The sequence below is a fragment of the Gekko japonicus genome, unplaced genomic scaffold, assembly GCF_001447785.1.
Source record: "Gekko japonicus isolate JY-2015 unplaced genomic scaffold, Gekko_japonicus_V1.1 scaffold420, whole genome shotgun sequence".
Taxonomy (NCBI): domain Eukaryota; kingdom Metazoa; phylum Chordata; class Lepidosauria; order Squamata; family Gekkonidae; genus Gekko; species Gekko japonicus.
The window spans coordinates 681337-696905 of record NW_015159723.1 but is presented as its reverse complement, the minus strand read 5'-3'; the positions used below and the strand labels follow the sequence as shown (position 1 = coordinate 696905).

Below are 15569 nucleotides of genomic sequence, written 5' to 3'. Positions count from 1 at the left end.
GGAGCATGCTGGCAGCAGCAGAGAGAATGAATGTATTATGAAGTGTCTTGATCTGCAAGGATCAGCTGAATGTCATGTGCTGTCTTTCCTTGGCATGAGTGTGTGTGCATGAGCATGCGGACCAGGGGAAAGCACTGGGCATCCCCTTAGGGAAGGAGTGTTCCCGATAAGAGTTGAAACATGTCTTCTTTGCAGGGGAAGAGACCCCAGGTGCCTAAGGCTTAGGGGCGTCCTGTATTTGTTCACAAACATTTCTTTCTCTGGTAATGAAAAATTACTGAGAAGGGGTGATTAGGGGATTCGGGCCTGTAGCTGAAGTGGGGGGGTCCTGCTGAGCTCGACTTTCCAAGGTGTAATTATCCCAAGGGGGGGTTGTCAAGGGGAAGGGAGGGTGGATTTGACGCTTGAACAGGGACCAGCGGAAAATTCACCGGAGCTATTAACTGGTAATTATAGAGCACCAAAGTAGCAGGCCCAGAGTCTGGTGTCTGCGAAGAACTGAAGATGAAAGGCAGCAGCGGTAATTACGGAATCCGCAGGAGGCAGGCAGAGCACTGATAAGTAATGCTTCTTGAGCCGTTTATTGGGCATTTGGGGAGGGGCTGCAGGGGGGAGGGGACACAGATACCATATTTAATGGCGTAAAAGAAACTTTGCTTTTTATGTGCATTTTCAGAGGATATGCATCATCAAATCATTGTTCTAGGGTTTTGTTGAAGGGTGAAGGCCAACAAGCAATGGAAGAGTTTCTGTGAATGAGTAGTCCTGGATCAGCTCTAGGAAAGTGAAAAGGGAGACAAGGAGCAGTAGTATTATACCTTCACCTTTGATTGCCTTGATACTTGCTGGAATGGGGGGGGGGATAAGTGGTTTGCAAGTCCATTGTCAAGACATTTTTGCAGCTAAAGCTATGGTTAAGAAGATGGGTACATGTGGGGGGGAGGGATAAGCCTGTCTTCACAATGTTCTGCCTTTGTGGCAGGACGTTCTTCCAAGGCTGCCTTACCTCACTCTCACAGAACCTTGTGCAGCAAAATGTTTGCACACATGCGCGCGCACACAACTTTATGGCTCCTCCCTCCCTGCTGCCATCCATCACTGATCTGCATCTGCAGCTTTTATTCCCAGCTGTTCTCATAATGAATTTCCATGGGCTTATCATGTGGACAAGAAGCCCAGTCAGTGAGTGAGTGCCCAACTTAAATCCTTTCATAATGAGGGCAGAAGGGATGACCCAGGACCAAGTTCAGTGCCTCCTGAGGTTGCAGGAGCAGAGATGGGAGAGACCAGGTCTTCTGCTACCAGCAGAAGACTCCCACCCCAGAGAAAAATGGTGGGAGTGGAGCAGCATCAGCAGCCTGCCACAGAGGTGGGGTGTGTGACAGCACCAAACTTTCCATCCGTTCTGAATGGTGATGCTCCAGAGTGTGCCCTTCCATTTCCAGTGACTGGGCTAGTCAGACGGCTGCCTTTTTCCAGATGCACAGTGCCTGTTATTGCAAAACAGTTTCACTTTTGGCTGCCCCCAGCTTGTCCAGCATCAGCACAAATGCTATCTTCTGCCACTCCCTGATCCTTAAGTACAAACACCTTTGGATCAGAAACCTGGCCACCATGTGGGAGAACGGCATGAATGCATGTACTGCTAACGCATCTGTCTAGAATCACCTGAACCCCTTTTGTGATAGATGTTTGGGGACTTACAGAACTTTTGTATGCTGTGCACAACCAAAATAAATTGTGGGCAAAGGTAATCCAGCATTGTGCCAACAAAAGCTGAAATATGTGACCTGTCTGCATTAATGCAAGTTAAGCACTTCTACAGATATTTGCTTATTTTGCATAATTTATTCCACTTCTGCTAGCTGTATAAAAGGGAGAAAGGCTGACTAGGGCAGTGAATCCCACCCACAAAACACAGGAAGGTCCTATTCAGACCCCTTTCCTGGTTTCTGGGAATTCTTTAGGCATAATTCCAAACAGACAGTCATAGATCAGGTTAGAAACTTGATTTGTAAAACCTTGGGGTTAGAAAGTTGATTTTGTTTCAGTGAGAAAGCTGTCATTCTCAGGAATTCTGCCTAATGCCTAAACTTTGTATTTGTGCTGTGTGAGCTGGGGGAGGTATGCATTATTCATTTGGGAGAATGTGCTGTCTCTTTTTAAGTGGGCTGATGAGTCTTCAGCCAAGAGGAAAGGCAGGTTACTTTAATTAATTAATTAATTAATTAATGAAGTAATTAATACTCAGATCGGCACCTGATGGTGGGAAAGAGCAGCCAAACTAACCGGGACTAGAATCTGATGGTGGAAATCAGCAAACTAACCAAGGACTGCAATCTTCAAGTATAGCGTAATGGGGGTCTGAACTTGTTGAGACTGAGAGGGAAAAAGATCTTGGGGTCATTGTGGATAACTCAATTAAATTGTCAACCCAGTATGCTGCAGCAGTGAAAGGGGCAAACGCTGTGTTAGGGATTATTAGGAAAGGGATTGAGAATAAAATGGCAGATATTGTAATGCCCCTGTATAGATCTATGGTGTGGCCTCATTTGGAATATTGTGTACAGTTCTAGTCCTCGTATCTCAAAGAGGACATTGCAGAGCTGGAAAAAGTGCAGAGGAGGGCAACCAAGATACTTAGGGGATTGGAGCACCTTCCCCATGAGGAAAGGCTGAAGAGTCTGGGACTTTTCAGGTTAGATAATAGACAACGGGGGCGGGGGACATGATAGAGATTTATAAAATTATTCATGGGATTAAGAGATTTGCCAATGAGAAATTTTTCTTCCTCTCCCAAAATACTAAAACTCAAGGGCATCCAATGAAACTGATGGGCAGTTAAGGTTCAGGACAGACAAAAGGAAATACTACTTTACACAGAGAGAGATTAAAATGTGGAATTCACTGCCAGAGTATATAGTGATGGACACAGGAATAAACAGCTTTAAAAGATAGATTCATGGAGGACAAGTCTATCAATGGCTACTAGCCATGGTGACTGAAGGCACTAAGCCTCTGAATACCAGAGCCAGGAGGCAACATCAGGGGAAGTCCTCGGCCTCTATGCCCTGTTGTTGGCCATCCGGAGGAACTGGTTGGCCACTGTGTAAGACAGAATGCTGAACTAGATGGGCCATAGGTCTGAGTCAGCAGGACTATTCTTATGTTCTCAATCTCTCCCATCTCCAATATGCAGTCCCTTCAGTGCACCAGACCACAGAAAGATGGGTCTTTATCCCAAAGCTTTTTAAGCCATCTGGGTGTGGCTTGTCCTGAAAATAGATAGAATGGTGGAACATGAATATGAGTCCAGCTGCATTCAAAGTGATTAAATGTAATGTTAATATATACACATCTTCCTCCATGAGTGGTATGCAGGGAGGCTGTATGCAGGATCCCCCTGGTATGGGACTGCAAAAGGGAACTAGGGTAGGAGGCCTGAGGGGTAGCTGAAGGAGGCCTGAGGGGTCGCTGAAGGGGTTCTTTTCACACCCCTGCATACCACCTCCCTGCATACCACTCACCCTGTAATGCACACTGAAGAGCGATTCTAATTTTAGCTTAGCTAATGAAGCTGCTCATTTGAGATTCTATTTTAAGTGACCCGACATCGGCAGTGCAACTTTCAAAGGCTGGAGCCTGTGGCTCTCAACAGCTGGGTGGGGGGTACTAAAGGAGATTACAGAACAAGATGGCTTGCTTGCAGCATTGTTGTGGGCACAGGGGGAGACAACTCTGGCAACCTGGAACTGTGAAGTTCCAAGCAGCCCTGGTAAGTCCAGCTCTAGGGATATGATACTCCCAGTCTTGGGCTGCATTGGAGATGCAGAAGGGGAGGGATTTGGAGGAACTTGTGGAGCAGAGAGGGTGGAGAACATGTTGGAGTGAAAGATCTGCATTGTCAGAGCGACCCTGTGGAAGACATCTCGCCATTTTAATATGATAAGGGATGAGGAGGAGCCAGGATCGGTAGTTAAACACTGGCTTATGTGCTAAGATTGCATCCTGTTCAGTTTACAGTTGACTGAAGGGGTGCGTGCGGTGTTGCCATGCTTTTCACACAGACAAAACAGAGCTGTCCAGCTTACAGGGACCAACTTGGCCTGAGCAGTCAGTGCAGGAATCTCACAGGTCAGACTGTTTCTGCTCCTCAGAATGCTTTCCAGAGTTTGCTTTCCCTTCCTCCTTCACAGGTGTGTGTGTGGGTTATTAGTTGCAGGAGTGAGTTTGAGGGAGCTTGGACTCTTGGGAGGGGTCTGTTGTCCTGATGGATCCTTTCTCTTTTTTCTTCTGTCCCAGCACTTGTGTGTGAAGAAGGGTGGTCCTTATTATAGGCCAAGGTCAACAGTGGGTGAAGTCTGGTTGTTTCCCTTTAACCTGTCCATGTGGCTGAGCATTCATGCATGTTGTTCATGATATTTCTTGCTGACTCCATGCCAGCTAGAAGGGAAAACATGTCCACTTGATAATCCACTGTTTGTGTGCATCCTTCTTTTCCTCTGCGGCTTTTGCTGGCAGAGCACAGATCATGGAAGGGTCAACCTCCCAAATCAATGCATGCTCAGACATGCTCAATAGAAGGCCAGCCTTTGATGGGCACAGGGAAGTCTGCATTTTGCAGATGAGTTGGAACCGTGTCCTCAAAGCAGCTGCTTTAGGCCTGCATAGTAGTTTTCCTGCTGTGGGCAGTTGCTGCTTGGTTGGGTCATGGGGTAACTTTCTCCCAGGAATGTTGGAGAGTTCTGTAATAAAAGCTTTATATGGCTGAGAACCATTCAAGGTTTAGCCAGGAATGGATTCTATGCACATTTTTTAAAAAATACTAAATTCTTCTCAAACTATGTAATTTTTCCAATATTTATTTTTACTGTATAATTCATTGTTTCCAAAATTTCTATGTGAAGATCCCAAACTAGAATGACATCTGCTCACCCATCCACCTACCCTCTGGCTCCTGTGCTTTTTACCTGGCATTGCACAGGTCTTCACACTTCTCACCACAACCAAGAGCCTAAAAGTTTTTTTAAAATACGGGTGCTGAGATTGTCCACATGTTGGATTCAGTGTCATGCACACATCTGTGGTGCAAGTGTATATACAAAGAATTCACAACACCCTGGGTTAAGTGCTACCTTTTTTCTATTTCTAGTAGAGTTTGTCCTGACCTAGATGCGCCAGGCTAGCCTAATAGTGGAAGCTAAGCAGTGTCGGCCCTGGTTAGTACTTAGATGAGAGACCATCAAGTGAATCCAGAGTTGCTATGCAGAGGCAGGCAATGGCAAACCACCATTTTTGTCTCTTGCCTTGAAAACCCTGTGGGGTTGCCATAAGTCTCCTGTGACTTAACAGCACTTTCTGCCATCAGTAGAGTTTGTCATGGCTATTGCTCCTTCCTCCTTGTCCTCCCCAATTTAGATTCATCACTGCAGACTTGGAAGTGCCACCTCCTCCTTCAAAACTATCTTTGCCCAAATGATGTGCTGGGAGAAGGGGGGTAGGAAGATTGCCAGTCTCTTTATGCATTACATGGGGGTATCTGTTTGTTTTTTTTAATGTGTTCAGGGGCCAAATATTGGTTGTAGGGGTAAGGCAGCATGATGTATTGATTGTATGTATCTGGTCTGTGGCAGTTGTGCTGTTTTCCATAACAGATCTGGTTCCCAACAAGTCATGGCTAGACACAAATGATTAAATGTTTTGTGGAATCCCCATTATGACCTGACCTAGTTCAGGATTCTGCATGAGATCACTAGGTGGCGACATGAGATGCTCATGGGTGGGAATGTTCATGGAAGCAAAACTGTGGAATTTCCCAGGGAGGTTCACCTGGCTCCCTCTATCATTGTCTTCTGCCAGCAGGTGAACGTTTTTTTGCTGGGGGCTGGTCCTTATGTTTATGTTTTAATTACCTTTTAAATATATTTTAAGTCCATTTTAATGTCTCTAAATGTGTTTAATGTGTCTAATATCCATAAATGTGGGCTCTAAATGGGTGGAAAGGAAGGGTAAAAATGTTTTATATAATAGTAAATAATGTCCTTAGATGTAGTCAGCCATCTTGCGATGAAGCTGCGTTAGCAGGCTGGTGTTCTCTCAGAAATATTTTGGAATACTAAACCCTAACCTATCTGCTGTTCAGTTCTCCTTCCCCCCTCAAAATAGGTAGAGAGGTTGTGAGCTACTCTTATGCCTGGACTGTGTCTGGACTTTGATTCCCTTAAAACAGTTTTTCCACTGGTGATTCCTATAGACCCCTGTGCTGCTGTGGTGTTTGATTCATTGTTATTTTGCTTCTTTGGAAGTATGTTTTCTGAAAAGGTGCGGGTAGATTGCTCCTGGCAACGTTACTCCTACTGGATGGCAAAAAGACTCTCTTGCCTCCGGCTGAGATCCTGAAAATTGCTCTTTTAAACTTCCACTAAGGTTGCTTTTTTATCCTTTCAGTCAGATTAGAAAAGTGGGTGGAGTCCTTTCTTCTCCCTATGTTTGAGCCAAGCTCACAAGCCAAGGAAGGTGTCTGGCTGCTAGAAGTTTCTGTCTTCCTGAAAGTGTCTGGGAATGTAGCCATTCAAATCTTCTAGTTCCTGTACATGCTTTGCCCCTCTTGCATTCAGGGTCTAACTAGAAAACGTATAAGGCCACCAGTGATGGGGCAGGAGAATTACACTATACCTGGCCTGCTAGTGCTCCTCTTGTGCCCGTGTGTTTGTCAACACTGCCATTTTTCTTCTGCACACCTGGAACACAGTCTAGAACAGGGGTGTCAAACATGTGGCCCGGGGGCCAGATCAGGCCCCCGGAGGGCTTCTGTCAGGCCCACAGTGGAACTTGGCTGTCTTCTGTTGCTTCTTCCAGTTCTGATGCTGCTGCATCATCATAGGTTTGCAACGTACACACCTGAACCGCATACTCGAGATTGCAACAGCACAGGTATTTTGATGCAATAATTCAGAGCAAAAGGTGTCAGTTGTCAGACACTGTTAAACAAAAAAAAATTGCAAGAGTGCTAATGTTTTAAGCATGTTTTTATTTTAAGTAAAAAAACACCTTTGTGTTTGTGTCCTTTTATAAAGTTTATATCTCTGCTACCTGGCATTACATTTTATGACCCACATGGCTCAGCCCAGCAAGGTCTCACTTATGTCAGATTCAGCCCTCATAACAAATGAGTTCGACACCCCTGGTCTAGACAGATAAAGAAGGCTTCTAAAGGTTGCCTGGGTTTGCCCAAATGGATGGTCCTATGAGAGTCTCTGTGTGTGACCAAGTGAATCTTTGGGGCAAGGAGTAGGCAAGAATTTGTTGCCTCTAGAACGACAGCCCAATACCTATTTCGTTCCCTGCCGCCCTCATCTTGCTCAGCCCCACCTTGTCCTAGGGGGAGATGCATTTCTAGCCAATTTATGTGCTTATAGTGCATTTCTGGGGCAAGGGGGTGGAGAATCTTGCAGGTGTGGAGGGGTCGTGCTCTGTCCTATATTAGTTTTGCAGAAAGAGAAATGGACATGTGTGACTCGTCTCTTAGAGAAGGATGTAGGGTAAGCAGCTCTGATAATCCCAGACTTGCCCCTTTCCTTCTAGTTATACAGGGCCAAATGCAGAAAGCAGAAGCAGATTTGCTTATTTTAGTAATCTTGTCACCTCCTACAGTAGAGTAGTGAGAATCTTGCACTTTTTTGCCCTGGCAAAGTCTAGAGACTGTATGGTACCCTAGATGTCATGTGGGTGAGCCTGGGCAGGACAAATAACTCTCCTACCATTCCTGTTCTACTTTCCTCTCTCCTTTTCTGTATAACTGTCCTCTGCCTTCAGTTAAACTGGTCCTAACATTATTACTACTCATCCTTTTTAGCCACATTTTCCTAGCTGTCCTTGTGAAGCACTTGGGGGGCCCTGGTAGGTACGTGCTAAGGGGTCTGGGTAGTAAAAATGGCCATCTCTCCCCCTGCCATGGTCCCACCCCAGCCGTTAACCCCTGCTTGTGTCTTCAATGCCAAGTTTGACTCTGGGATGACCTGACTGACTCCTTCTCTCCCAGTGATGTGGATTCTTCTTTTCATTGTTTCAGGCATGAGCCATGAGCCAAAGTCACCTTCTCTAGGAATGCTTTCAACAGCGACCCGGACCACCGCCACCGTCAGCCCCTTGACCCCTTCTCCTCTCAATGGCTCCCTTGTGCCCAGTGGCAGCCCGGCAGCAAACAGCACTTTGTCAGTCCAGTCAGCACACTCTTCCAGCTTTGCTGCTGCCCTGCGCAAGCTTGCCAAACAGGCTGAGGAACCCAGAGGTAAGAGGGGAGGGAGGAGGTGTGCACCCGGCCCCCTTGACCCTGAAGCAGAGGGGGTTCCGCAGGGAGGTGCTAAGGAGGGACGCCTTTTGCTGTCAAGAACAAATGGGGAGGGGTCCTGGCTCTGGACTTCAGTGGCTCAGCGCCTTGGAAGATCTGAGTCGGACTACTAAAATCCCCCCCCCAATGTGAACCCAATATTCAGCTTGTTTTCTTGTCCTTAATGACTCTCATAAGCCTCAGTTGTCCCCTTTTGAAAACAAATATACATATATATATGATCATTTATATGCAAAAATGAATATCAACGCACAGTGTACTTAAAATGCTAAAAACCCAGAAGTGTCTACAGAGACATGCAGCTTAAAGATGATTAAAAGAGAGCGATAATACAGATTTGATGAGAGAGTCCAAAACCAGGAAGAACACCAGTCTGACACATACATGCATACGTTGAGGGAAATGATCCCATCCAAGCAAAGCATACAGGCCACGTGCTTTTGAACATGCATGTATAAACTGTCTCGAATTTTAACTTGCCATTTCAGTTGGTCACCGTTTTTGTTAAAATTGTATATGTAAATTCAGTGAACAAGTCAGAATGCTCAGGATGTTACTAGACTCCTCCATCCACAGTGTAAGTCCTTTTGGTGCCCTGATCTGCTAATGAACGCTGTTTTTCATGACACTAGCCCTACAAGTTGAGCTTTCAGATAGCTGCAGGAATGGCTTTTGCCAAATTAACAGGAAAGAGGGCTTTGTATTAGGTATTTCCCCACTCAGATGCTTGGAACTCCAAGGCCTTCCACAGATTTATTCTCTTCCTCTTTCACAAAGTCCTGCGGGTTTGTTAGGTGTTTTGTCAAAACACAGAAATGACATAATCCCTGCCCAGAGGATTAGAAGAGTCAAGAGTTGACAATGGTCAAGACATGGGTGGGAGAAAATGGGTCAAAGATTGTCAAGTGAGGAATGGAAATCAAGCTGGGATATTCAGCTTGCAGTCAGGAAGGAAGAAAACCGCTTTACTCAAGAGGTTGATCTTGTGGGTGGGTTTATAGGATGAAAGTGCAGTGGCTTGATAAACGGAGGAAGAGAGAGAGGCTGGCCTAGATATCAAGTACTGTGGGCCCCTTCTTTTCAAGTTCTCTTATCTCTGTCCCCCATTTTAGGGTGGGTCCAGACTGGTAGTTTTTCTTATCATCTTTTATAGAAAATCACACACCAAAAGGTGGCGTCGTTCATATCCTGTCCTGTGATGTGGTGCTGTTTGTGCCCACTTCCTCTAACCCCCCTTCACACACAAAAGCTTGTCCCCCCTTAGATAAAACACGAATCCCTCCTATCTTTATGGTGCCTGTATTCTCCCATAGGGGAAAATTGCTGGGGAACCCACTGGCAGGGACTTTTTCCAAAGCCTGCCTTCTTTATCTGATGGGGAGGGATTGAGCTGTGTGTAGTTTCTGCAGAATCTTCTGCAGCTTAATGCTAGAAGAAGGTAAAGGTTTAAAGGTCTCAGTTCCTGGCTAAGTGCTGGGAAGTGCCTGATGTGTATTGGGTGAAAGAGGGCAGGGTGAGCAGAGCAGACCTGGGGCTTGTCATTTGGCAAGTGCCGAGTCTACTGGGTAATAGCCCAGTGGCTCCTGTGGCTGACCTGCTTGTCCACAGTCAACCCCTGACGCCCTCCCTCTTCTTTCCGCTAAAGCGCTCGTTTTATTTTTAGCTGTCAGATTTTGTTCTCCCCCTGCCGCTTGACGGGCTAATGTCTTTCCTCAGCATTGTGTCTCGAGGGGGCAGTTTAAAAATTCAATTCAGACAGAGTAATCCAAATGCCATATCATTTGCCGTACCCCGAGAGAAAGTCTGGAGTGAGAGTGAGCGCAGGAAAGAATCCGTCCTTTTCTCCTGCAAATAGGGCTCATCGCCGCTGCCATGCTTCATTGAAATTTTATTTTTCCTAAGGCTCCTAAATGTGTTCTTTCACCATCCGAAGCTCCCCCACTAAATAACAAAGTCAGCGGCTGCTGGGTGCCAGTATGGTGAAATGCACATCTGAATATTTTTCTCTTTAATGGGCTATTTAACAGGAGCCCGGCTGAAGGCGGGCGCCTCGAAGCCAGCAGGAGGAGGTGGAGGTAGGAATTAGTGGAGCAGCGGAGGGAGGCCTGGTTGTAGCAGTGGAGGAGGGTGGGATGGGGGAAAGCTGGCTTTTTGCTAGCGCAGACAGGAACAGCAAGGCATACCAAGCCCTGGGCTTTATTCCCTTTTCACTGAAATGATTGCCTGCCTTGCATCTGTAAGCCCTGACAGCAAAAGCTGTCCAACAGCTCACGGAAGAGGCGGAAAAGAAGCAACCCCATGTTAGAGAGGACTGTTTGACTCTCAGCCTGGATTTCTGGGGTGCAAATTTAAGAGTGTTTAATGCAGCTGCGGTGGCTCAAGTGGTTAAGACGCTGAACTGCAGGCTGTGGAAGGTCAGTAGTTCAGCGGTTCAAGACCCGGGTGCCGCAAGACAGGGTGAGCTCCTGTCTCTAGTTCCAGCTCCTGCCAACCTAGCAGTTCGAAAGCAAGAAATTGCAAGTAGATAAATAGGGACCACTTCGGTGGGAAGGTAACAGCGTTCCGTGCGCCTTGGTGTTTAGTCATGCCGGCCACATGACCACGGAAACGTCTTCGGACAGCGCTGGCTCTTCGGCTTTGAAACGGAGATGAGCACCGCAGCCCTAGAGTCGGATTCGACTGGCTTTCGAGCAAGGGAACCTTTACCTTTTTAATGCAGCTTTAAGTGCATTTGACAAACCGGGCTCTTGCTTAGGGAACTTTCTGCCAGAATAAATAAATTTGTTAGTACCAGTTTGGTGTAGTGGTTAAGTGCGCAGACTCTAATCTGGGAGAACCAGGTTTGATTCCCCACTCCTCCACTTGCACCTGGCTGGATGACCTCGGGCAAGCCGTAGTTCTGATAAGAGCTGTTCTTGAAAAAGAGCAGTTTCTGTCAAGAGCTCTCTCAGCCCCATCTACCTCACCAGGTGTCTGTTGTGGGAAGGGGAAGGCGTTTGTAAGCCGCACTGAGACACCTTTGAGTAGTGAAGGGCGGGGTATAAATCCAATCATTTCTCTTCTTCTCTTCTCTTAGTCTTTCAGATGCTACAAGGCTCTTTGCTGTTTTAACACAATTTAGCTAGATTCACGTCCGGTAGCACTGTAAACCTTAGCGTGATTTTTAGGGTATGAGCTTTTGAGAGCCAAAGCTCCTTTTTCCAGATATTCTCAAAGCTCATATCCCGGAAATCTTGTTGGTCTCCAAGGTGCTACTGGACGCGAATCTAGCTAATCTACTGCAGGCCAACATGGCTATCATCTGAAACTATTAACACAGTTTAATTATGTGTTTTCTCATTAACAACACTGTTGTGCTGACAGAGTGGTTAAAAAAAATATCTTGTTACCTCTTCTGATGCATCTGTATGGGTGAACTGGCACAGAAAGCAAGGGTGTAACACACACACACACACACACACACACACACACAACTACATAGAGTCAGCATGGTGTAGCGGGTAGAGTGTCAGATTAGGGTCTGGCAGAGCCAGATACAAAACCTTTATCTGCTATGAAAGCTTATTTGGTGCTTGGGACAGTCACTCTCTCTTAGCCTGATCTACCTCACAGGGTGGTTGTTGTGGGGATAAAACAGAGGAAGGGAGACTGATGTCATTGGTAAGAAAAGTGGTTACAGATCTCTAAATAAATACTCTGTACCCAATGCTAATGGATCAAGAATGGCCATCCCTTCTGGTCCCAACTCTTTCTTTTCTTGAGAGCCACTTCAAGCCTGAGAAAGTTCCCTGGCTTTCTGTAGCACTGCATGGAAAAGCAAAAGTGTCTATCTAGAACATTTTTATCTCCCACACACTATTAACATAGCGCCTTACAAGTTAATTAAACAACTGTAACAGTCAGTGCATAATATGGTAACAGCGAAACACCATCGAAAATGCTAAAAAGCAGAAGTAAAACTATTAAAGGTAGAGTTAAAGCACTTAACCTAGAATGCACCCACAAGTGATAACCACAGTACAATAACATATTCTTAAACTGTCTCACAAAAATACAGTTATAGCAACTTAAAACCAACAACAATCAGAGGAAAAAAAGCAAGGTGAAATAATTATAAAAGTGGAGGATTTCAAATAAAATGTTTGAGATTAACAGGTAACAGGGGTGTGCAATTTTTTCCCTGGTTTTTTCAGTTCAGGTATATTGAACTGAAAAAAAAATCGGATTTCCCAAAAAATCGTGGATCCCAATACCAGTGTGGTATTCAGATCTGGGATTCAGAAATGGCTGCACTGGGCCATGTAGAAAAACGTGATGTAAGTCAACCTGCCTCTTGGAACTGTTGTGCAGAAAGACTGTCTTTCTACTGACAAGCTAATAGGATCAAAGGGGCAGAACAAAACTAGGAGTGTACAATTCCCCCCAGCTTTTTTTTTTTTTGGTTCAGGTATACTGAAGTGAGGGGAAAAAAAGAGTTTCCCCAAAAAAAAAAACAGATCCCAACACTGGTGCAGTATTTGGTTCTAGAATTTTTTTTGAAAGCCCTGATTTTTTGGGATCCAACAGACTTGAGAAGAAAAAAATGGGGAAAAAATTGCACACCAGAAGCTGTGCCCATGGGGGAACAGTCTACTTCCTGTGGGCACAGCTGATCCTGGGCTGCAAGAGAAACCAACGCAAACTCCCAGCTCCCTCTGTCCCAGCTGATCCTGGGCTGACTTTTAAACCAAGCTGTAAGAGGAGCCAGTCTCGGCCAAGGTGGCTCAGAGCTCTCAGCTCCTGCTGCCCCAGCTGATTCACTCCTGCAGCTTGGGTTTAAACCGAACTGCAATAGGAACCAGTCCCAGCTGTGGCGGCATGGAGCTCTCAGCTCCCGCCTCCCCAGCTGATCCTCTCTTGCAGCTTGGTTTAAACTGAGCTGCAAGAGGAGCCAGCCCCTGCCAAGGTCGATCCTGGACTGACTTCTCTTGCAGCCCGGACTGTGGGAAAAGCAAGCCAGCTAGTCCCAAGCTGAGGCAACGGGGGGCTGTCTTCTGCAGCCTTTTTAAAGTTTAAAGGGACTGCAGAAGCCTGACAAACAGCTGAGAGGTGGGAGCAATCTGCTCATGCCTCTTGCTGTTTTCAGATCTACCAGTAATTCCTGAATATATCCAGGATTTTCTTGGGATTTCACCCCAGTTTTCCAAAGAAAACCCAGTCGGGAAGCCAAAATATGCCCAGAAAATACTGTTAAGGTGTTTTTGGGTATATATTCATTTCAAGTAGATCCAAATGCACACCCTTAACAGATAACAGTCTCAATAAAAATCATATGGTGCAGTAGCTAGCATCTGAAAGACTTAAGATTTGCTGCCAAGGAAGTCTGAGTGACCTGACTTTTATCTAAGGACCTAGCCCAATTCTCATCAGATCTTGGAAGCTAAGCAGGGCTGGCCCTGATCAGTACTTGGATGGGAGACCACTGAGGAAGTCAAGGGTTGTGACTCAAGAGGCAGGCAAATGGCAAACAACCTCTGAACATCTCTTGCCTTGAAAACCCCATGGAGTCACCATGTTGGCTGTGACTTGAGATGGGGGGGGGGTTAAGGTCTGGATAGGGAGGATATTCATATTCCATAGTCTCAGTGTCATGATACAGAATGCCCTTCCTCTGGTGTTAATCCACCTCACTTCAACAAAGGAACTTGGGTGAGGATCTTAAGAGGCAGGCAGTTGGCCCTTCCAGTAACTGGCTAAGAGAGATTTTTAGGTCCATGTAACTTGTACCCAGTAGCCTTGGAAAAGTTTTTAAAGGGTCCCATGTAGAGGACATTCCAGAAGTCCAACTTGGATGTATAATCAGTGCATGCATAACAGCGGGAAAGCATTCCTTTAAAAGAGGGATCACATAAGGTGCCACAATTAAAGCTGGCAAAAGGCATGCACTATAGAGGAGATTTGCATTTCTATCAGCAGCGCCATATTTAAAAGTGTGTGCGTGCACACACACACAGAGAGAGCTGAAAACCTGCTCACTCCATGAGTGCAAACCCAAAAAGGACAGGCAAATCCTGTACACCTCAACTGGCTTTGTTACCAAAAAAACCTCCTTACTCTGATTTGGATTGAATTTCAGTTTATTGGCCCTCCTCCAACCTGTTAGCGGTTATAGACAAAGGTTCAGGGTATCTGCTGATCTACCTGACTTTGGTGAAAGGGGTGGGGGATAGAGTTGGGTCTTATTTTGCATATCAGTGGCAACTCGCCCAGTGCTTGAATGTAGATATTAAAGAATATATGGGGATAGAAGAAAATCTTGGTGGGACCTAGTTTTCCCAGTTCTATGGGACCAAGTGGCTGTCACCACTTTCTGGAACAAGCCATCAAGATAAGAACAGAATGACCAGAGCATGGTGTCCCTGGCATCCATTCAGTTGGCTGGCTCCGTTGAATGTCATAGTTCAAGAGGTCCAGAAGAATTGACAGGGTCTTACTCCCCCTCTGTCTTTCTTGACGCAGATCATCAGTCTGTGAAGCTAGGAAAAACTTAATCCCAAAACTGGGTCAGATACCAGACTGAAATTGGTCTAGATAGTCCATTTCATCCCAGAAAGTTTGGAGCTATATGGCTGTCACTCCGTTGAGGACTTTGCTCAAGAAGGGGATATTTGTAACAGGACTATAATTGTTTAAATTTTGAAGATCCAAGGTGGGCTTCTTAAAAATAGGTCTCACAACTGCCTTATTTGAGATGGTTAGAACCACTTTCTCTTTCAGTGGAGCACTAGGGCTTGGCCCTCCTACAGCCCAATAAAAAAGCTGTTGCCAGTTAGAGTTTTGATTGCTAGACCCCAAGGGTTTGCCCTCCTGAAGATCCAGTAGCTGAGAGTTGGCTTACACCAGAAGGGAAGGAGAAGAGTGGTTTTTTACTGATTTCCTAGGAACCATAGCTTGCATCTGTGATGCCAACAGTTACACACAAGGCCTTTTCATCCTCATTTGATGCTACAGCTTGTGTGAGTAGGGCCACCGGGAAGCAGATGGCTCCCTGACCCCATCATGGATCCGCCATGAGCTTGGCTGCTTTCTGTGATGAATTCTGGAAACTGTTTTGGCAACAGAGCAGTTCATGGTAGCTGCTTTGTTATTCCACCATGTTTGTTCTGTTCAGAAAGTACTTTCTTTAAACAGAAGTTTCTTTGTGCATAGTAATTATCTAAATCTGAGCAGACACGAGCTA

General features: G+C 45.8%; 1 protein-coding gene across 5 annotated transcripts in view; it reads left to right on the top strand.

Annotated features, from left to right (window-relative positions):
* GSE1 (Gse1 coiled-coil protein) overlaps positions 1–15569 on the top strand; it is a 486799-nt gene that overhangs the window by 426025 nt on the left and 45205 nt on the right. For 4 of the 5 annotated variants that reach the window (XM_015422344.1, XM_015422274.1, XM_015422567.1 and 1 more), the window contains one exon: positions 8072–8290. In XM_015422344.1, coding sequence (XP_015277830.1) covers positions 8072–8290 — 219 coding nt within the window. Of the gene's footprint in view, positions 1–3715; positions 3776–8071; positions 8291–15569 lie in introns of those variants that run through there. The other variant, XM_015422492.1, reaches the window with a different exon arrangement.